This window comes from Haliaeetus leucocephalus, unplaced genomic scaffold (genome assembly GCF_000737465.1).
Source record: "Haliaeetus leucocephalus isolate CR32 unplaced genomic scaffold, Haliaeetus_leucocephalus-4.0 Scaffold384, whole genome shotgun sequence".
Classification (NCBI taxonomy): Eukaryota; Metazoa; Chordata; class Aves; order Accipitriformes; family Accipitridae; genus Haliaeetus; species Haliaeetus leucocephalus.
Genome location: NW_010972820.1, coordinates 1,672,260 through 1,695,037, shown reverse-complemented (window position 1 = coordinate 1,695,037; position 22,778 = coordinate 1,672,260). Strand labels below are relative to the sequence as shown.

At 38.4% G+C, this 22,778-nt stretch overlaps 1 protein-coding gene across 1 annotated transcript in view; it reads left to right on the top strand.

The window, feature by feature from the left end:
- LOC104835443 (RNA-binding protein 4B-like) overlaps positions 1–1,835 on the top strand; it is a 2,625-nt gene extending 790 nt beyond the window's left edge. Inside the window, exon 2 of the mRNA XM_010573438.1 lies at positions 1,803–1,835. Within this exon, the coding sequence (XP_010571740.1) occupies positions 1,803–1,835 (33 nt within the window). The remainder of the gene's footprint in view (positions 1–1,802) is intronic.
- Positions 1,836–22,778: the final 20,943 nt, after the last annotated feature.

The following is a 22,778-nucleotide window of genomic DNA, read 5'->3' as shown; positions in this document are numbered from 1 at the left end:
GCTGCCCCGCCGGCGCGTCCCCGCGGCTCCCCCCCGGGAAGGGCGACCTGCTCCTCTGAAGGGCAGGAGGTCCCCAGCCCCGCGTCCCCGCTTCCACCCCCGACCCCCAGGGGAAAAGCGTTGCCGGCGCTTGCCTGCCCTTCTCTCCCTTTTTTTTTTTCGTTCTTTTTTTTTTTTTTTCCCACCCGGCAGGAGGAAACCAAACCGTGCTGTGGCAGGGAAAAAAAAAAGGCGGTAAACAAGAGGAAAACATATAGAGTACAATAACCGTTGACTGCATGAGAAATAAGTCGTACGCTGGAGTAGTTCTTAAAAGCGATCTTTCAAGCCTGCTTCTGAAACCTAAAGGACTTCCCGGATGTTTATTTAGGACCGAGAGTAATTATTTTAACATTAAAAATAAAAGAAACAACAGCTCGAAGTGCATTGTGTAAGCAGGAGACCTGTAAATCAAGTATGTCAAATAAACAAGCACACCAAAAGCTGGCTATCAACTCTTTATCCTTGCTCTGAACTCTGCCCGCATTATATAATGTTGATAAACTGCTGCGAGTACATTTAGGAGAAAGATCCAGCGGTGATGAGACCACAGCGCTATTCATCGGAGTACATTAGCAGCCTTACCTGCCAAGCAGTTGTTTCAGAGGTTCATCTGTGCGTTTCTCATCAGCCCTCCAAGTAAACAATTTACTAGATGCTCGATGCAGACATATGATTCCCTGGTGTCAGTGTCTCTGTCCTAGACGCTCCTGAATGGCTTGTGGATTATTAACTTACTATGCTCTTCTGCTCTGCCTTGTACCAAGAGCTGTGCAGGTATCAACAGCTCCTACTTGTGAAGCCAGGGAAGAGAGATATTGGGTGGATTTCCACGTAGCTCCACATTTCGAACTGCTGATTTGCTGCTGTAAGGGCTATGCTCGTTTAGAGAACTGGTCTGGGCTTCTAACAGGTTTATTTCAAAAGAGAGGCCTGACCCAAAGTTCGCTAAAGACGATATGAATATTTCTATAACCATGGTGGGAATTGGTTCAAACCACTGTGAGCTCACCGTTGGCGTGAAGGTGTTTCTGAGTGCCGCTATTCTAGTAAGAACTAGCAAGAACTCCCTGGGAAAAAGAAAAATTACTAAGATGTGCATCTTTTTCATAAAATTGTTGAGAGAAGGTCAGGGACCTCTTTCTGCTCCCCTGCAGCTATTGGCAAAAATACGTGCTAGAAGGCAGGCTTACGGCCCCTGGCTAGAGGATGTCCTCCGGTCTCTGTAGGATCAACCAAGCCACCAAATACAGTAGGCAGGGGGAGGGAAAGAGGGGACACTGTCAAATTATTAGGTCCAATTTTGGGCATCTGTAAAGCCAGTAGAAGCAGGACTCGCTGTTTCTTTCTGAGGCATTGCTGCTTGCAAGGCAATTCTCAACAAATTAATCTTTCAGTGTTTTTCTCTTCTCTGGTCTCAGTCCTGGGATTAGATCTGAGCACGCCTTTAACTCGCAGATTCCTGCTATTTCCCCTGCACTTGTTGTGTGTGTGTGTGTGTGTGTGTGTCCCCGCTTCTTCTGCCTTCTCCAGCAAGGGCTCTAGGCTATTAAGAGAGATGGAAGAAGTCAGGGAAGGGAAAGTGGGCAGTGGGAAAGATTTGGGCTCTGCATAGGTAATGACAACTTTGAGCAAGAACTTAACTAGCATGAGTGGCACAGAAATTGGCTTATATTTTTTAACATAGTTAATACAGGGTTTTAGTATATTTAATAAAGTTTTTAATATGGTTAATTTTTTTTTGTTCCTCTCTTGCTCTGTAGTTGTTGATGAACGGCTCCATCAGGGACAACTGAGCCCAGCATAAATAGTAGCCTGGTAGGTGGAGTGATTCCTGAGAAATGGGAGACGGAGTGTTAACATTTTTTTCTCTGAGATTCAGAATAGGAAATGAACCGCTGAGGTCCTGCCTGTTCTCAGATGAATGACTTTAGCTCTCTCCTAGCTTTGACTACAAATTTAGTCTTCATCAAAGCAAGCACATATATGCCCACAGAATTTTTTTTTTCACCAAAATTATTTTGTTGGAAATTTGTCAGTTCTTCAGGAAATTACAGGGCTCGCTTCAGATTCTTGCATGCTCTTTATGTATACGTACAAGGATTTATGTTTATGTACAAGGATTTATCAAGACTTTCTGTTTTTAAATTATAGCAGCTTTTTGTTTATGAAGAATACAAACATTAACCCTTACGTTTCAGAGTCACTGTAATGAACTGGTTTATTCTGAGGCTGCACCTCTTCTATAAAACCTTTGTGTGAAAGCACTAAACATTTTTTTCTCATTGGAGAGAAAATGTAAGCCTTTTGTGATTATACCATTGCTACAAAAATTGCCTTGGCAAAAGCTGGCTGCTGAGCTTGCCACCTTAGACTGGAAATACACTTATGTTGTTTTCTGAAGCTTCCAAAATATCTTCTGAGAGCACAGTTTGATAGAAGGTTTCATTCACATAATGAAAAAGATGTGGATATTAATAGATGTTTTAAAAGTAAAAAAAATATAGAGAGAGAGTGATTTTTTTTAAGCAGGATATAGTAAAGGTAAAAAGAAACAGAACAAAATTACAAAAAATAATAAACAGCAGAACAAAATACACCAAAATGAATCAATCCCCTCCCCAACCAGCTCCCCAACCCCCAAAGTAGATATTTATCGAAATCATGTAAAAAAAGATGAGGATTTATTTTTTTACCTAACATGATCTGAACATTTATGCGAGGAATGTTTTTGAAGTAAGAACATTTAAGAACTTACTAAAAACTTACACGCAGTACTGAAATACATGCTTTTCCATTGATGTTGTTTCCATAAAGTTAGTCCCACCAGTGTCTGCAGGAGCAGGGCTTCTCTTTTCAACCACATTCATTTTGGAGGACCCAGAACCCGTGCTGGTGGGAGCCCTGTGTGCATTTTCCTATTTGTAATTGATTGTTGGCTTGGGGGTTAACTGCATCGTTTAAAAATCTATCATCCTTTGGCCTACTGTTTTTGACGTTCATTAGTTATGGCTTGCCTTAAACTTGGCCCTGATTCTACAGCTGGGTTGACTAATGCCTGTACCTGGTGCTGTGCAATCAGCCTTAATGACCTTGATGAGCACAGTGGCCCATTGCAGTTTGCAGGGTTGTGCGACGAGGATTAGGATCCTAGATCTGGACAGGAGCTGTGTTGTATAGTAAGAGCTGAATCCAGGCTGAGGCTTTGGATATGATTAAGATAAAAAAATAACACAAAATATTACTAATACTTGAATCTGAGAAAGAACTGTATGTTCTCAGTTTTTACTTTACAGCAGGTTGAGCACATTTAACTGATAGCTGAGTGGTTTAAGCCTCCATTCTTAGGCACATTTATAGCATTTGCTAATGCCTTTATTTCAGATAAAATAAAATAAATCACTTATTAAAATATCTTCTAAGTGGAAATGTAGCTAGTGGGGTTTATCATAGCTTTCATTTATTCACAGAATATTTTGTTTGCTCCATATGTTTTATTAAGGAAAAACAAAGATTAAGTAAGATTAAGTAGTCTATGGTAAACTAGAGTGGGTTTGGTTTGGTTTTTTTTTGCGTGTGTGTGTGTGTGCGCATAGTGCCATTTTTATTGAGTAACGCTCTTTGCTGAACAGCGGTTTCACATTATACAGCACAATCAGATTTAAAATTTAAAATTAAACACCTTTGCACTATGGGTCATAGGATGATCCTGAAAAAGTGTTTTGCTGTAGCAGGACACGATGAAGCAAGGACTTCACTCATGAATCCAAGCTGGTCTGGGGTACCACTACCTACAGAGAGACACGGTTTGCTGCATCTAAGCCTCAATCATCTCCACTGACCAAAAAGGACGGCTGTGAAAAGTACAACTTCTCTACTTAAGACTTTCTATCATGAATTTTTTAACAAATTTGATCGTCTTCTCACACTAAGCACAAAGAACTTTACAGGTAAGCTTATATCAGCCGGTGAAAAAAGAAACAAAGTGTGAGAGAAGAAATGAAATGCAGTTTCCATTACTGCAACAATTTAGGAGAGAGAAGATATCATCAGAAACCAAACATATAGGCACTGGTATAACTTTCTTCCTATTTTAATCAAATGTAAAAGGGACAAATAATTGAACTAGGGAACTTCAATATACTTTCAGATTCTCATAATATGCAGTAAATCTTTACAGTTCTACTCTTGAAGGAGATTCTTGAGTAAATAATAATGACTTTGGCCTCTTGCATAAATGAAGATGGATGTACTGAGAAAAATCTAATTATGGATTTCTCCTGCCTTGACTGCTATCTTGTGCACCTGTATTATATCGTTGATACTTCATATATATATTCCAGCAGTGGTGTACTAAAATGAAGCTTAATGCAGGAGAAAAGGAGCATAAACACATCAACAGATTTGTTTCTTTAATAATTCAATATTAAATCTAGTGATTTTGGAAACAAAGAATGTACCAATTTCTTTGAACGTTAGCTAGTGCTACCAAGTAATATAGCTATGCTACAAACTCTAGTCTATTCTGTATATCATCAACAGAACTGTTCACTAAGGGCCATGTCTTCACTAGGAATGATTTAAAGGTATTCCTACAGTAGTGTCCCGTAGTGGCAACTCTTTCCTAGTAAAGATGCAGCTTATCTTGTGAAAGCTATATATTGCATACTTTATCTGATTACCTGATTATTTATTAGTTAAACAAGCTAAACAGCTAAAAGCTCTGGGGGTTTTGTGATTTTGTTTTTTTGTTTGTTTGTTTGTTTGTTTGTTTGTTTTTTAAATGCAAGTGGGCTTATAACAGGAGCTTCTGGAAGACATTTTCATATCAGTGGCTCACAAAGCTACGCCAGCAGAATTCTACAATGTAGGCATAGCTTAATTTCAGATTGATACAGTGTCCTGGTTTTGGCTGGGATAGAGTTAATTTTCTTTCTAGTAGCTGGTATAGTGTTATGTTTTGGGTTCAGTATGAGAAGAATGTTGATAACAACACTGATGTTTTCAGTTGTTGCTAAGTAGTGTTTAGACTAAGTCAATGATTTTTCAGCTTTTCATGCCCAGCCAGCAAGAAGGCTGGAGGGGCACAAGAAGTTGGGAGGGGACACAGCCAGGGCAGCTGACCCAAACTGGCCAAAGGGGTATTCCATACCATGGGATGTCATGCCCAGTATATAAACTGGGGGGAATTGGCCTGGGAGGTGGATCACTGCTCGGGAACTAACTGGGCATCAGTTGGCGAGTGGTGAGCAATTGCATTGTGCATCACTTGTTTTGTGTATTTCATTTATTTTATTATTATTATTGTCATTTTACTATTGTTATTATTATCATTATTAGTTTCTTCCTTTCTGTTCTATTAAACTGTTCTTATCTCAACCCACGAGTTTTACTTCTTTTCCTGATTTTCTCCCCCATCCCACTGGGGAGGGGGGGGAGTGAGTGAGTGGCTGCGTGGTGCTTAGTTGCTGACTGGGGTTAAACCATGACATACAGATGGCAGAATATTGCAAATGTTATTGAGTGCATTACTGGAAGAAAATATCCGAGGTCCCAGCTTGTCCAGCAATTTTTACTGCTAACACTGAGGGGAATAGAAATACACCCTTCTCATGTTAGAGCCCAGTCTGGTTGGGCAGAGCCTACAGTTAGAAAAATGAACAGGTTTTCTATTTGAAACATGGTTCTGTATAGATGAGATCGAACTAATGGAGACAAGCAAAGCATTAAACTCCATAGTAACCCTTTTTACAGTGTCCTTGCAGGGACATATTAAGCTTTAAAACTCTTTTCAGCCATGTGAGAGTTAATCCTCTGTTCTCTCTAAGTGTTTTTCTTCAGTATCCATTACAACTGTTAATGATTAATTATAGATCTGTCTCTTTGTTTTGCACTCTTCTCTAACATTCCAGGCTTCATTCATTTGTCTGGAAGGACCATAAGCTGTTTGGAGTCACAAGCCATCTTTCTGTTCTCACATTTTACAGTATGTAGGACAACAAAATCATGGTCCACCAGTATGGTTCCAAATAACAGCTAGTAATAATGATAATGTATCAGCTCCAAATCCTGTATTCACATAGGCTAGACAGCTGGGAGATGTGAAAAGCTTCAAACTCCTTTGATGTTAGAAAAATATACAGTGGAGTGGGAAGCATCACGAAAAGTTTGTGCATGCAGACAAGACAATATTAGTAGCCCACAGAGGGATCTGAGGATCTGCCTTCGGGCTGACTGTAGGAGATGTGGTGAAAAAAACCCACTTGGTGCTTTGGAAACTTCCACCTCAAGTATATGTACAGTCAAAGGTTTTAATTCCAGTTAATGTTCAAATCTTCTTTGCAAATTTGCACAGCAAGTAGGAGAAAAATTTCAAGTGGTTTTATGCTGGTTGAAGTTAAATACATAAAAGCATTCATATACTTTATGAATCATTAGAGAAACAATAGTCACAAAATCCACTTGCATCTAACAGATTGAAAGTTCTTAGAAAGTACATTTGGAAAAGTGTCAGCGTTTTGGTTAGGGCATAAGATTGAAGAACAAGTCAGACAGTGAATACAATTTTTGCCACAAAGTTCCACTTGAGTAAGATCCATACAGTAATTAATATATTTTGGGTACCGACAAATTCCAGAACTCCATTGGTGAATTCAGAACATTATCAATCACCCTGGATGTCAATATTCACAAAGTCCAGTTTAATTCACTCCTCTGAGGAAACACTTTCCAGAAACCTAGCAGCTATTACTAAACCCCAAACCAGAAGATTAATCAGAATATTAAAATCAAAAAGTACTAATTTGCATGATTACTGTTGTGACTGTGGTGGTCTAAGGACATAAGAGAGGCAAGGTCTCTGGCGAGAGGAAAACTCTCTTGCAAAACAAGCTGATGGATTTGGAAAAGAAGCAGTACTCCCATCCCACCTCCAGTTTATTACCTCCCCTTTATTTGAATAATATTGAATATATAAATACTCTGTCTGATGAATCTGAGACATGTGACTGCAACAGGACTATTTGCAGCATGAATAACAAGCGGCAAGATTAGGTCCTGTCATGTTGTTTCTAAATACCTAACTGAATAACCTACTACAAATCAGAGTCTAGATGCCACTGCCTGAATTTATATGAACTCTAAATCCCCCTCTGGAATTTTATTCAAGGGAAAATCAATGGATATGTGAATTTTTGAAATGCAAGAATTTCAAACTGGCTAGAACAAGAAATTTCTCTTCCCCTTTTTTTCAGTTGCTACCATGTCAATTATGATCACTCTTAATTGACTAAAATCTCCCAGACAGAGTGTCCAATATATAGTGGTTTGTTCTCTGTCAAGATTTCTTAACTATCTTTTAACCTGCATTGAATTGTAGGAACATACAAATTAGGATGTAAATCCATGGTTGATATGAAGGGATACCCCTTCAAAACTAATAGCATACATTTATTTATAATTTTGTTTATGTTTAATGCTGGGAAAAAAAACCAGTTACAAAATCTATTCTTATCATCTATATTACCCTTGATGAGGAATATAGTCTCTGGAACATCTAAAACCTTCACTTGTTTTGAAAGTATGACATTGAAAGCAAATGCAAACAAATGACAACAAAGGAAAAAAAGAAATGTCATTGCATACACCTGAATGTAAACAATTTTCACACTATAATGCAGTTCACTCTTTCCTTCTTCTTTGATCTGCTTATTATTTAATTTATGAAAGAGTAGAAGTCCAGGGCAGCGTTTTAATGTATATTCATTAAGGAGCAGTGCAGATATATAATGTTAAAAAAAAGATACATAATAATTGCCTGTAATCAATTTTTCTGAAAAAAGAAAAAGGCACACGACATGCTCCAAAGATAGCTGCTGCATGTTGAGTTCAGTTACTGCATGCTATACATCTTATGGTATGTGCCCATCTTTGGTTCATCATGAAAGGCAGCCAAGTATGTATACACTTGTTTTAAGCCCAGAGGAGATGACACTGACTTAGTTTGTGTGCCTGTGTATCGCAGGACAGACAATGTTCCTCTGCAGGTAGGAATTATTCTTCCCTTTTGCTATCTAGTGCCAAAATTTATTGTTTGCATCCCATCCTTTGGAAAGTAATTCAGTGTTAAATTAAAGACTTAGTTATAGTAAATTTGCCTCTTTCCTTGGTAAGCTGCACCAGTGATTAATTACCTTCCTTGCTAAAATTCGTTTCTTCTTCCTAATTTGTACTTTTCTGTCTCCAGCTTATCAAGAAACTGAATCTTGTTATGCTGTTGTCTGTCAGATTAAAGTGCCCCAAATATCAGAACTCTTCTCTGGGTCCTTATGAACCATGCTCAAGTTGCCTTTTAAACTTCTGTTTGATACACGAAGTAGGTTGTGAATCAGGATAGCAGACCTGATGATGAGTCTCTTGAGGTGCTGAAGTCACTCTGGCTCAGATAATGGTGTAACATTTGGAAGAAATTCTTAAGGATGTCTGTATATTTTTTAATAATTTGTTTTAATTGTAATCACACATTCTTAAAAAAAGAAAAGCAAAGCACAGTTCCCATCCCTCAAAATCCTCTTCACAGGCCTGATTCTCCTGACTAGCTATAGCTTGAGCTGTATTTTGTCTACATTATCCAAACACTACACTGTGGGATAAATTGGCACATGATCAGATGCAAAAATGTTTCGGTACCTTTCTCACTCTTGTTTCTGAATGCTTCAAAGCCTTTAGCTCAATGTATCTTCCTGACAGCCCTGTGACACAAGATAGTGTTATTATCCTTTTTAAACAAAAGGAACTGAGGCACAGAGTGACTTAGACAAATGCTGACAAAAATATCAATTCATTTAGGCTGCCAACTTTCAGATACTCAGAGACAGATTTTTGAAACCTTAAGAGTGCAGGTAGGCAAATTAGTCTGAGGAGATGATTAGCCTAAGAAGATGCTAACCCCTCCTCATGGGTGTTAGGCACATAAATTCTCAGGTCCTTTTGAAAATCTCCGTAGGCATGATTTTTGCAATTTTTGGTGCCTAAATATATTTTAAAATATGGCCCTTGGGAGCCTTGTTTTCAGAATACTTAGGATTGCTATAGCACTTTGTATATCCAGAACACAGCTCAAGTACACTTTGCTTGCAGATGTGAGCACTCAGCACTTTTTGTAAATCAGTCCCCCGATGTCTTGGGTTGAATATTTACAAAAATTCTCTCTTCTTACTTATCTTTCACTCATTAGCTCATTTTTTCTCCAGTCACTGTATACCATTCTTTACTTTTCCCCTTTACTTGAATAGTCTGGTTACTTCAGTACTCAGCATCTCATGTCCTTTGCCAGGAGGGGAGTCATGTTGATGGTTTCTTCCTCCTCGGCCGAGTGTAAATTTAGGGCTTTTTTGGCTTTCTAGCAGAGCCTATGCCTAGCTCTTTCTTCATTGACTTGCAGTTTCAAATTGCTTCTGAATTTATTCTATATGGTGTATATTATGTACGTCAGGTACTTGTCTCCTTGTTCTCTTGGTGACTCCTAAAATCAGTTTCACTGAGCTCCAGGAGCTGCATTCCTTTAGTGCTCAGTCGCTGATAACAGGCAAGTTGTGTGCAGCCCTGAAGCCTCTGGGCTTGGGGGCCCACGCTTCCATGATCCCTGTTAGCATCCTGCACTTGTATTGCACTACTCCACGTTGTTATTCTGGAGTCATAGATAATTCATTCCACACATATTCACTACAAAAACCAGCTACCTGTAACCAGTGCCTATTACAGCGAACACATCAACATTACAACAGCAATAGGTGCTGCAGCACAAAATTATAGAAAGCTAAGCAAGGCTAAAATAAATTAGGTAACTTCCACCTGGTCTTAGGCAATTGCAGTTTCAACTAAGCAAGCTGAAACAAACCTTGTGACTGACAAAGGCAAGACCAGACAAGGAGAGTCTGAAAAACCTCATCCTGAGTCCCTGCAGTTATTAAAAAGCCTGTAGCCTGTTACCAGCCATGCTGATACTGCATTTACTTGCTACAGAGACACAGGAGTTACCTCATTTGGGGATCTAAAATTAGATGAGGTGAATCTAGCCTTTGGAGACCAAGCTACAGCCAGGCTACTACCAACGGTGAGGAGGAAAAAGGTGTGTTCCCCAGCCTGCCATACTAATCATGGTAAAAATACAGCTTCAGAGCAATTTGGGTTGTACCAGTCATCAAATTCAATATAGTTTGAAATCCTAAAAGTGTAATGAGCTTTCCAACTTTTTAATTCCTAATGTGGAATAATTTCCTATGAAGTTCCAAGAGTTAAACTCCTACTTTAGAAGTTGCAAGATGGAATTGATACCTCACCACTAGACTTTTTTTTTTTAAGTCTTAGTCTAAATTCACTACTCAAAGGAATGACTCAGTTGATTGGTTCATGATGGCCCAAGCTGTGCTATAAGTTACTAGGTAAATGTAGGTTGGACCATGAGGCTGAAAGGAGGGTCTTTGCTAGGGAACTTGCAGGGGAGTGTAAGCCATACTGGCACATCTGGGCAGTTCCCTGGTGTGGGCAGACTCCCTCTCCACATGTGCATGTGGACCACAGCAAGAGTGTATAATAGTAATAGTGAGCTCTGCCAGTACTGCAAAAGTTTAGAAGAGGAAAACCAAGCAATACATGCAGTGCTCTAGGGTGTTGCCTCTACCTTGCAGACCATGATTTGGCGGATCTGCAGCGTCAATGTTTCCAGGTATGGCCTTGTCCAGGCTGCATGTGGAATGGAGTAGTTTTCTTCTTTGATGTGCACCTCCAGTATGCTGAGGGTACTACAGTACCAGAAAATGTCTGCATTTGGGAGATAAGACCATGAGGATGCTGATGGAGCATTTTGATAAAGCAGTATTGCTGCAGCCAAAGGCAGGTGCCTGAAAACATGATCTAGGTCTTTGGACTTCCAGCCAAACCATTAAGCAAGAGAGTAAAACCAAACTGCATAGAATTAGATTCCAGGCTCAAGCTCACATCAGTACCTCCTTTTAAAGACACTGGCAGTTACCTATCTGTATCCAGAGGCAGAAAGTGGTCTTTAATAGTAATTAAATGACTCTTGTTTATTGCCATCGGTTCATTAGTGTGGTGAATTGATGCAACCTGCGGGAAACTGCTCAGCAGGCAGCACAAAGCACTCTGTAAAATATCTATGTATTTCAAATCTTGCGAGCTTGCAAAACCTGAGGATCACACAATCCCTAGCAAACCACTGAGCTGGGATCAAACACTTTCAAGCTGATGGCATTGACTGTAAACCATCTTATGCTGTAACAGCATACTATGCATGTAAGGTGTGCTACTCTTGAGTAATGGACAGATATTGCAGAAGGCACACAAGAATGTTAAAAAATACTTACTTTTTAGACTTTCCACCTGAATAACAGAAGGCTATCTTTAAAGACAGGCACCTGTAAAATAATATTTCGGTATACATGATAGTAATAAAAAATTATTTTAAGTAAGCAGTGATTATTAAGAAATTATTATATTTTAATTTCTTATTAATAGGTTGCAAAACTAAGTACAGATTTGGAAGTCTGAGACAACTATACAGCATGCATGTCTTAAATCTGGTCATAGGAGGGGCTGAAGGCACATCTTTGGAATTTCTTGGGTTTTTTGAGGATTGAAAATAACATTTTCTTCTCTTCATTTAACACATTTTAACAAAAAATAGTCATACCACAAATGAAACCTTGATGAAAATAGCCTAGGTTCCTGGCTGACAATAGTGAAAGAATACTTTCTGGCACATTTAAGAAATGCAAACTGGTGTTTTTGTCAAAGAAAGAAGGCCGTTATCTACATTCATCTAACATTATCTGTTCTTTGTGAGCTCTCCTCTGGATCTTCTGCTCATTGTACTGTTTTCTGTTACCAATCAAATCCCTTTACTCAACAGAAGATCATCATTTTGCCACAGAACAATGATGCACTAAATGAAGGTTCGCTTTACTCAGAACTACACTGCTCCATACTGAAACAATTTAAGTCTGCTCTACTCTGCTTAACAGCCAAACCGTGAGGCATTTCTGATGCAAAATACTATCAGGCTTAAATTTTTTCAAGCTTGTCTAAAGTTTGATGGTCTCTCCTTAGCATTTTCTACTAGCTGATTGGATGTCTCTCAACTCAGGATATAGCCATGTAAATGACTTTTTGCTTGGTTTGGAATTACGATAAATATACTCCATGACAGCTTTTGAGCTACCATTACCATTATGACATATGAAAAGCCAAGGATGGTGATAGGGAAGGGTAGCATTTTTGCTGATTGGGAAGACCAGAGATTATTTTGAGACTCAAACATTTGTGATTTAGTTCCTAAACCACTCCATGGAGGAGGTAATCAGGGATAGATGGCCCTGTGCCTAATATAAATTATTTTTCCTTCTATATTGGATTATTCATGCTGGACTGAAACTAGAGTGACAGAGGAGTCACTCGACAGAAGTTTCCTTCTATCCCAGCACACACCATTGATGATGGAGGTTGCACAGGGGTGCAATATGGTAGTTGAGAATTGAACCTTAAGCTTTGGTAACAGAGAGGTCAATAGTTTCTTGAATGTAATTAGATTTTTTTAGGCTATCTCTAAGCTTTTGATACTCAGTTTATTCTCAGTTTATTGGAACGAATTCCAGGAGGGAGTCAAATGACCTCTGCAATTGTGTCTGACAGTTATTTTTGATCCTTTGGACATGCAGCATCACATCACATCAGTTCAATAGACCAAATTCTCCCCTGAAACAGTCTCGGGACTGTCTCTTTGTGACAAAGGCCTATCCACTGTAATCCACTGTATCTTCTGAGAGACACTGAAGTGCTAATATAAAATGCACTCCATTATTAGTTCAGATTCAGCTACTATATGTATTGCATATATATATTTGCAATATGATTTTGATCCATTTTATGATCAGTCTTTAATTATCTTAGTGTTTTCTTTTCTTTACTTAGTTCTTTCAGTATAAGTGGCCACAGAAGGAAGCTTCTTTTTGCAAAGTTAGGTACCATGTACTAAGGTTAAGGTTTTCTGCTTTATTTTTTGTAGGATATAAATTGAGTTTCAAGATGCCACTTAGCTTTAATACTTACTTACTGGTAAGTTTAAAATTAGTCATAAAGAGTTCTTATAGGTCTTATAGGGTCTTATAGCCCATTGTGTGGATCAATATTTTAGAGCATGTTTTAGACATTGAGTTGGCTTTAAAGCATGTCTAAGACAATGAAAGATTTCTATTAGTTGCAGTGGTTTTGGGATATGTCCAAAGCTATATTGACTGGAATCACTAGGAAAACCCTTTCAGCCTCCAGAATTAACCTACTTTATAAACTCAGTGATGTATAGAAGAATAAAGGAAATAAACAAAGAAATATATCTTTGGCTGACACTGGACTCTTACAGCTTCTTGTGCAACTCACAATTTTATATTTCAGAAAACTACTGTCCTTATTGTTTCTTTACCTTCCAATGAGTAGTAATGTGGAGACATGGTTTTCTTTGTATTTTCTTTGTTTTTTTCTCTATATTTGGAAAAGGGCTTATTCAAGCTTGAAGTGCTTAAATCAAAACTGCATGTCTTCTTAAGGGCTACATTCTTGCTCAGCTACAAGCTAAGGGACTGAGTGATGCTAACTTGCACTGTAGGGAAGAATATTTCTGTTCATTGCAGGAACTATTAGATTAAATTGTTTGGCCTGCACTAGGCAGCAGGTTAGACTAGATGATCTTAGTTGTCCCTAGTGGCCCTAAAATGAGAATTTGTAGCTTGCTTCTAGTTGCCACTTAAGTCCTTATCACTATTACTTTGAGTAATTTATAATTCTCAGAATTAGCTCCATCAGTCTGAAATTACTGCATGAAATACTAATTTAAAGAGGACTTTTTTTCCTACTTAATTATAATCTCAGAGGTCTGGATTTACACTGGGAATTTTGGCTCAGTGCAGCAGTGAGCCAAACTACCACTTCAGTTCTACTTAGCAGCATCCCCAGCCACAAGTTAGGTAAGTCCATTTTCCACACAAGGATTAGAAGAATACTTTAATGACCGAGACGGTGCCTCAGAACAGGGTTCACAAAACCCAAAAACTTCTAAGGCAATTAGGAGGAGTTGCTGAAGTGAAGAACTTGGCTTAAAGTCCCCTTCTTTGTAAGACAGAGATGCCTAAATCCAAGCTGGGTCGGCACACGTTTGTGCACTCAGTAACTCTTTCCTGGGTTTAGATACTGAAGCCAGTACCTTTTTGTAAAGGGCTAAACCACTCATAGAGCAGGTGGAAGTTTCAGTCCCTCATTTGCCATCCCATCTTTACTATCAAGCAATAGGACATGATGTGACATACTAATGTTAGTCTCTGGTGATTATATCATTCTTATTTATATAAATACTTTAAATATTTATTCCAAGCCAATGCTCAAATTTATAGTCTACTAATTCATGCGTACTGGTCCTGGCTCAAGGTCAGTGCAAAGTGAGTGTGTTGACTCTTGAGTGGTCAGAGATATCTTGTCTTGTGGGTTTATGCCATGTGGTTAGAGCATATGCTCTAGATCAGAACCCCACAGCTAAGGAAGAGTAAAGGTACTTGCGTGTCCCACTGCATTTTAGGCACAAAACAGACACAGGACTGTTCATTGTGGCCAAGAATTAAGTAATTAAATGCCATAGGGGTTTTGCTGACAAAAAGGAGAATCTTTAAGTGACTCCCATAAGGCAATTTTAAAATTAAGTGCCTGAAGAGGCAGCTGTTTGACCAAAATCCCTGTTCTTGATTCCTGAATTATTTTTTTTTCCTCCCCAGAAATTCTTTCTTAAGGTGAGCATTTAAAACCTGAGATAAAAACTGTGTCTGTGCCATCTCTGTTCTGATGAGGGGCCAGAGTGCTGCAGGTACAAAGAAGTGTTGTGCTAGAAACAATTCCCAGACACATCCTTCCAGAGGACAGAAGTGAGAGAAAAGGCTCTGGCGTTGCATGCAGAGAAATGATTCATGGGTCTCATTATTGGAGATATAACATGCTATCTCTCTCCAGTGGCCAGTTGGAAACATTGGCTGGCAGAACAAAAGGCATCCTGCTGTTGGTGCAACTGGCCATGCCTTTTGGGAATGTTTAGTGATGCTAGTAGTGGGCCGAGTCCCTCTCACTGGAGAAAAAATATCACTCTGACTGCTTATATCTACATACTTTCCAAATGGGATAGTATATCTGTGACTTCTGATTCTTTGAGAACATACATGGGAAACTAAACTCTGGCCCATCAAGTAGAATTTGGTGGCTTATTCCCATCTTGCTGGTACCAACCCTGGGAACTTTACTGCAGAATTTAGTACAATAGAATAATAAAGAGCGTGAACTTGAAAACTTTTCTGTTTCTTTTCCCTGGCAGAAAATGGAAACCTATAGCCTAGACTAACATGGAAAAAATTATAAGTTAAAAAAAAAAAAAAAAGAAAATAAGTTAAAGTTAAGAACTTACTTACTCTTTTTTTGACAGAATTACGAGAAACACTGGCCATACTCTCAGTCAGCTTGTACTGGCACTACTCTGTTGCTATGACTGGCAGCAGTGAAAATAGACTGACTTTTAGCAATGGAGACTCTGACCCATCATGCTTCCTTTTAATCAGAATTCTGACTGTGGCAAATACAAATGACATGTTTACTATAAAATGAGTATATGCATACATGTATGTGTGTGTATCTGATGAATAGAAAACTGAGAATCTTTTAAGGACCAATTATTTCTAAACTAAACAGAATATGCTTCTAGCTCTTTTTCTGGCACAGACATCCATCAAACAATAACAGGGCATCTGTTGAATAGACATGCACATGCAATGCAAGCAGGCTTAATTTTTATTTGTTGCTCATAAAATATGTTGCCACAGTTTTATATATTCAATTTTGTATAAACATTTAAGTGAATAAATGAATAAAGTACAGTTACAATGAATAAATGCTAATAAAGATCGTGATTAAATACAAAGCAACGCAACAAGAATTTCAATAGGTTGAAACTGTAGTCACATCTACTCAAAAGGGTGTTAACAGTATGCTTCAGACTCCCTGCCGTCATTTTGAAGCAACAAGAATGCCTGTTGCCCAAACGCTTCCCAAATCAAATAACTTTATAGACTGAATTTCTTCCAGAGAGAGATTCAGGTATTGATTATTATCGTTAGCATAGAGCTCTGCTTATGGTTTATTTGAATGGTTTATTCATTATTGGTCTTTTAACAGCTTGTAGGGGAAAAGTTTTGGTGCATTAATAAAGAACACATGTAGAAGGCACAGAAGTATGGCTTTACTAATATGTTGGGCATTACACTGGTTTGGTTGTACAGATTTATTGAGCACAAGAATGAAGATTAGTCCTAATCCTAAACTTATGGGAGAAATTACCACCTATATTGATGTTGAAACACCATGTTCTTTAGGAAAATATAGCATGATTTTTTAGATACAAAATATTTAACAACCTAAATGTTTTTGTTATATTTTTATTTAATTCTTCCAAGAATTAGTCTATATACATTTTCCTACTTAAAAATTCTTTGACGTATTAGTTATAAGTTGATTTCACTGTTAAATAAATAACAAAACATTCACAACTGAATCCTACCAGGCTGCTACCTCCAGCAAGCACCCTAGCTCTCCCAACCCAGGCAAAGAAACAGGCTGGACCATACTAGAGCAATAGATAGTCCCTCTGAGCTCACACAAAAAAAGATGTATTAGGTCTCTTTGTTGTGTTAATATACTCCTAAATCTTATGTCCTATTTGGCAATTACATGCTACTTTGACTTTAAGATGCTGGTCTTCAGTCATTTTAATCAGCTGCTGCCAGATGCTCAAAGAGAAAAGTCTGATAAGTGTTAGCAAATACTTACTAAAATGCTTACATACTAAAAAGTGTAGCTCAGCCAGCCAGTCCATGAGACTATCTCCTATGCAGAATAAACTGGGTGAGTGGCACCCACATGGTTTAGTTTACTACAGGTTTAAACGTTTCCTCAGCAAATTCTTTCCATGTTCTCATTGCTTCTGCTTACATGCCTCGACGGTCAATTCTAATGGCTTTTTGTGTTAAATGTCCTATGAACCCTGTCCCATCAATTGGGTCAATTACAGGACAACTCATCTGTTCTTTGCAAGAATTATGGGATGTTTCTTGAGAAGTAACGACAGCTGATTGATTTTCTCCATGTCCTCAGTTCAAGGTAAATGTGCTTGTGTCAGAGCATAACTCAGGGGCCTTCCCATCACAGTCTTTCTAGGTAGTCTGAGTTTCAGTTAGCGCAGGTTTAAATCCCTTCTAAAAGCAGATTAAGGGTTATTATTTGTTGATAGGAAATGCAGTAGTACTGACTGGCAAAAGCCTCAGTTAACTCTTAGTGAAGGAATCACTAAGTGTGGGTAGGACAGTAAATGCCAGGGTGCATTTGTTAAATGGCACATTTATCTCACCTAAAAAGTGCAGCTGAGAGGAAAAAAAGTGGTCATTAAAATAGGTACTTCCCACCTGTGACCTTAAAAGGAACTTCTAGTTCATAACTTAAGTGTGCAAAGTGCAAAAGATGCCGTCCCTTCTCCAAAAAAAGTTTACAATTTGAAGAACTGTTCTTCCTACCAGGGAATTCACAGCATTCCATATTTTTTCCAGCCACCAAATCCTAGGAACCCTTGCAAACACAAATAAAGTCTCTTTCCTTAAAACCTGTCTCTCTAATAACTCAAAGGTTAATGATATTATACTCAAAGCTTTGCACAACTTGCAGCAGTACAACACATACCTCCTTTCATTACGACAGCATAAAAAGTTTAGTGTTGCTGTATAATTATTAACATTAACATCTTTTAAAGCCTTAGCTGAAGATAAGGACAAAACCTCTTGGTCTTAATAGAATAAATGCTAATGGAGCACTTCCTAAACTTTAGTTTCATCTTGACGTTATTTTGATTACTTAAGGAGAATCTGCCCATACCTCTTTGTTGCTCTACTGCACAAGGTTCTTTGGAATGAAAATCCCTCTGCGTACATCTGATGCAAAACAGCAGAAGACTCCCCAAACTAATGACTGGAGACCAGAGGAAAGAGAAGTGCAAACCCAGATCCTGACACTTGTGCCTAACAGAGTTCTCAAGGGAGCTCCTCAGTAGTACATACAGGACTGCGTATCTCCAGAGAAACTTACTCTGCACGGTTATAAGAAGTGATAATGTGAGCAGGACCTGTATGTGGGCTGAAAAAGGACCTAGACAGATGCTGAACTAACTGAAGGTACAACCGTGTATATAGGAATTCCTTCCCTGATATCCACATTTAAAGTTGTTGCATTTACTTTTAATGTTACTGCAAGTTGGTAATCTGTACATGCCTGCTGGAATTTGTTTTGAAAGAAAGCTCTGGAGACACTGTTAAGTCAACAGTGAAGCTGAAAGGAAAAGGTCCCACTAGTCCTGGGGCAGAGACTCCTGTAAAATCTTCTAAATGCCATTCAGAGATATCTCAATGCCATTGAAAGCCATCAGAAAAAGAAATTAAAAAAAAATTATGTACATGATTATCTCCCCTAGTCCTTTTCATCACAATGCAGGGATTATTGATCCTCACATTTGAATTTCACATGCAGAGTATAGCAACAATAACATAGAGTGAAAGCAACACAGGACTGAAGTTTTACAAGGCCTCATAAATGGAAGTGAAAAAGGTGGCACTGAAGGAAAAATCTTTAGGAAGGCAATGAAAGATTCAGCACAGAAAAATAGGTGAGGAATACTAGTAGAGCCGGACAGCATGTGTAAAACTGTTGCAGCATTGCTCTACAATCAGTTAAGAGTTTAAGCAACATCAGGGTAGTGGAAACTGTGAAAAGATATTGCCTTTATCCTTCCAGGATGAGCTATGAGGAGAGATGAGAGAGAAGCGGTATATTATATCTAGGCTACTCACAGAGGAGACATCACCCTGCCTGTTTCCTCTACACGTTTATTCCAAATTTGAGTATGAATTGGTTCTAATAGGAGCAAAAGCCCAGAAGACCAATTTGACACAGCTCAATTAGTTTATTGATCAGAGCTATGAGACCACAGCCAATCAAAACCATAACGTATGTGTTACCAACCTCTGCTGGGGTGTTCCAGTGGTTCGGGTGAACCAAAGCATTTTTCTTGTGCTAAGTAATATTCATATCTTTCTTGTTATGAGGTAAATCTGCAGAAAAATATTTATCATCCTTTTGATACTTATCAAAAAATGAGAGTGTTGTCTCCGAATGTTGTACACAATTTAAAGATACATTGATATTTTATAATTTGTACTTTTTTTCATCATTTTGACTATACAAACCCCTACTACAACTTTTTTGTTCTAGAGCTTGGGAATCATCAGCGTGTAATTGATGATTTACCATCAACAGCAGAAAGGTCTTTATCAATCAATATTTAAAAATAGCTTAGCTAACAAAAGATGCTATTTTGTACTTGTACAGGTGCAGGTTAAGCATTGTCCTGCAGGACTGGCAGGTACTATAGATACGTTTTTTGTAATTTTTGCATTTGTCAGTTTTAGTAATGGATCATTTCCCCCTTCAGCATTAGTGACCCATAAAGAAGAGAACAACCTTCTGCAGTGGCTGCTTGATCATTTCTTTTAAGTATTAGAGTGCACCGCGCTGCATGTCAGAATCCCTGCTTGATCTTAGGAAGAGAAGGCTCATGAGGCAGGGTCCTTCAGGAAAACCCTGTGCATAATATATACACAGGCTTCCACAGGAAACCTCATTTCTGTAATTTCCTAGCTTTTGAGAAACTCTGATTTGTAATTTTAATATTTTTTTAGCAGAGAATGTTGGTCAGTATATATGGATAGCTGTGCAATTGTCTGCATTTTCTTTGAAGCTATCCTTAGCTATTTTTTTCAAACAGCTGAATTTTAGACTCCTCTGTCAATTAAACTAATTCTGTGTGCTTTTTAATTTTTTTCTTCCCCCAGCAAAGTGCCTTGAAAAAAAGATGTTTTTCTCTGACTTATTTTGTGATTGAAATATTATTCTTTGCCAGTATGCCTGGTTACTTTCCACAGCATTCAGTTCTAATAAACATAGCCTCCCGAATTCATCATTTGTCTGCTGGGCTGCTTTCAGCTTCTTGTGTGAATGCACAAGCAGCAGTCCTGCTATACCAGTTAGATACACATTTTCAGGGGATCTGACACTGCAGAGAGATAATTGTGTTTAATTTCAGCTTAGGAAAGTCTATTGTAAAAACTGGAATATAATCAAGTCACAATTAGAAAAGCAACTGGCTAAATTTCTTCCATTAAAAAAGCAATAAGGAAGCATCACATGGAAATCCATTATTAATGAACTAATACATACTGTACAGAACAGTAATTTGTAAATTGCTTTTAAAATTTAAACAATTTCATTTATAGGACAACCATACAGATCACTTTTTAAAACAAATACTTCAAAATTTGAACGAACGTGAAGGAAAAAACAGGGTTTCATTACAACAGATCATGTCAGCTGACAGGATTTTTCAGTATCCAGTATATTTTCAAGGATGCAGTAGACAAATATTGAAGGTAGAGTGATTTAGAAAACATTATAATTTTCAAGTACACATCTTTTCTGTAGTATTAAAGAGAGGGTTGGTATTTGCAGTGACATAGTAATAGACAAGGAAGAAAGAATGGTAGAATATCAGGAATGCTAGGGACAGAAGATGTCATTCAATTATCCCTCTAAGGCCTATGGGATTGTCTTTTCCCTGTTTTGTTGTTGAAGTCTGGTCCCTCCAGCTGTTCCTTTACAACTTTGCCTCACTGTAGCACTTTTAGATATTTTTCTGCATGCCTCTCCTAGGGATCAGGAGTCTCAGAACAATCATAATCCCTGGCATAATGCGTGAGTTTCAGAATGAGGACAGAATCGTTGCATACAAATCAGGATGGCTGGTAAGCCTGTACAGCATCCATCTATCACTCTGTGCTTCCACAGGACTTCACCGTATATCTCACACTAACCATATTAAAGGGGCTTTGTCAGCAGTCATGTTAATAATATTTTGCCCATGATTTTGAAAATATAAAGGGGGGATATTAGTCTGAATCACAAAGCTTTTCAAGAAAAGTAGATTAAATGGACTAACTAGGAAAAAACCCTCAAGTTCTCAGCGGTTTTAGGCAGCAAATCATGAGGTATGACTTCTGAAGCAACGATGATACAGACAAGTTTCTATAATGTTGCACGATTTCCTTGCCTGGAATTTATGAGAGAAAAGGCTCCTTCTTTTTAGCCAGACAGTGTCAGGTGGCAGCATTTTTTGATCCTTGAATTTTTTCTGTTGGCTCCTATTTTGTTCTATCATTCCTTGAGATTTTGGATAGGGACCTTCTAGAAAGAGAAGGAGGAAGCATTCCAGTATGAAAATCTACCAGTCTTTATGAAGATTGCAGAAAGATAAAGATGCTGAGGTGGATTAGAGTATGTTAACTTCACTGCCACCTGCTGGGAAGCAGTCATTTTTATTGCTCTGGTTTTGTTGACTGATAACATTAAATAGTTACGAGTATTTCATGCAGTTCTATCCTGCGCATGCTCAGACAATTTCTCCTGATTGGACAGAAAGCTTACTGGTCTCTGCATTCTTTCAGATGTATTCTTTATGCTTGATAAAATACACTATATCATCTTCAGATCCAAATGCCATGTTCGCCCATTATTTTGAATTTTTCTTCCTCACTGATTCACTCTGTCTAGCAGTTTTATTTTTAGGCATGTTTGTATGCATTTTTCTTGCTTTGTTTGTTACATGCCATTTTTATAAGATACTTTTAATGAACCACAATAATCCATTATGTATATTTTCCCTGCTTAGACTGTGTGGAAAACCTAATGTATAATTTCCTTTTCATGTTTCACTTGGTTTTCTGTTTCCCCCTAAGTTTCTTCATTTCTTTTCTCTACTCATTTTTTTCCTGCAGGTCATAGTTCCTGTAATTTCCTTATATGAAGCAGGCTTTTGGCACCTTTTGGAAAGCAAAGCATTGAATTAGACATGAGAGGGACATATGTCTTTCCTAATAGTCCCTGAATGCTACAATATAATTAACAACTGTAATATACCACACTATAAGGAGAAATCATTTTTGTGTAGATGGCGTCCTGTGGAAGTGCTAACTTACATTACAGTGGAAAAATATAGACTCCATTGTCAAAAGACAAAGGGAAAGTTGACGAATGGCACCAGGATACACCAGGAACCTGGAAAAAACTGCAGCAGTTCATCATACCGTTCAAAGAGCCTGAAGTCACACCCGAGTCTGGCATAGAAGTAGCTTCCAAAACTACGGTCCCATATCCCCAGTCCTCGTCCTTGTAGTGGGAAGCTCTGCCAGTATGGCACAGTGGAGCCCGGTGCCTTGGGGAACCGATCACAAAACGAGCTGCCTCAGAGGCTGGACTTGTGTGACCGCGTTAGCAATACAGAAGGCTCAGGTCCATTGTGCCCAGGCAGAACATTTTCTAGACCAGCTGTACCTGCTTTACCCCAAAATGGTTTAGGGGAGAGCATAATCAGAAACAGTGAAACAGAACAACAAAGGGAAAATTTTCCAGTTGAATACGTGTCCCAAGGAGTGCTGCAGTGCTATGACTGCAGATATCTGCCGAGGATCTGCTGTCAGCTAGTGATTACT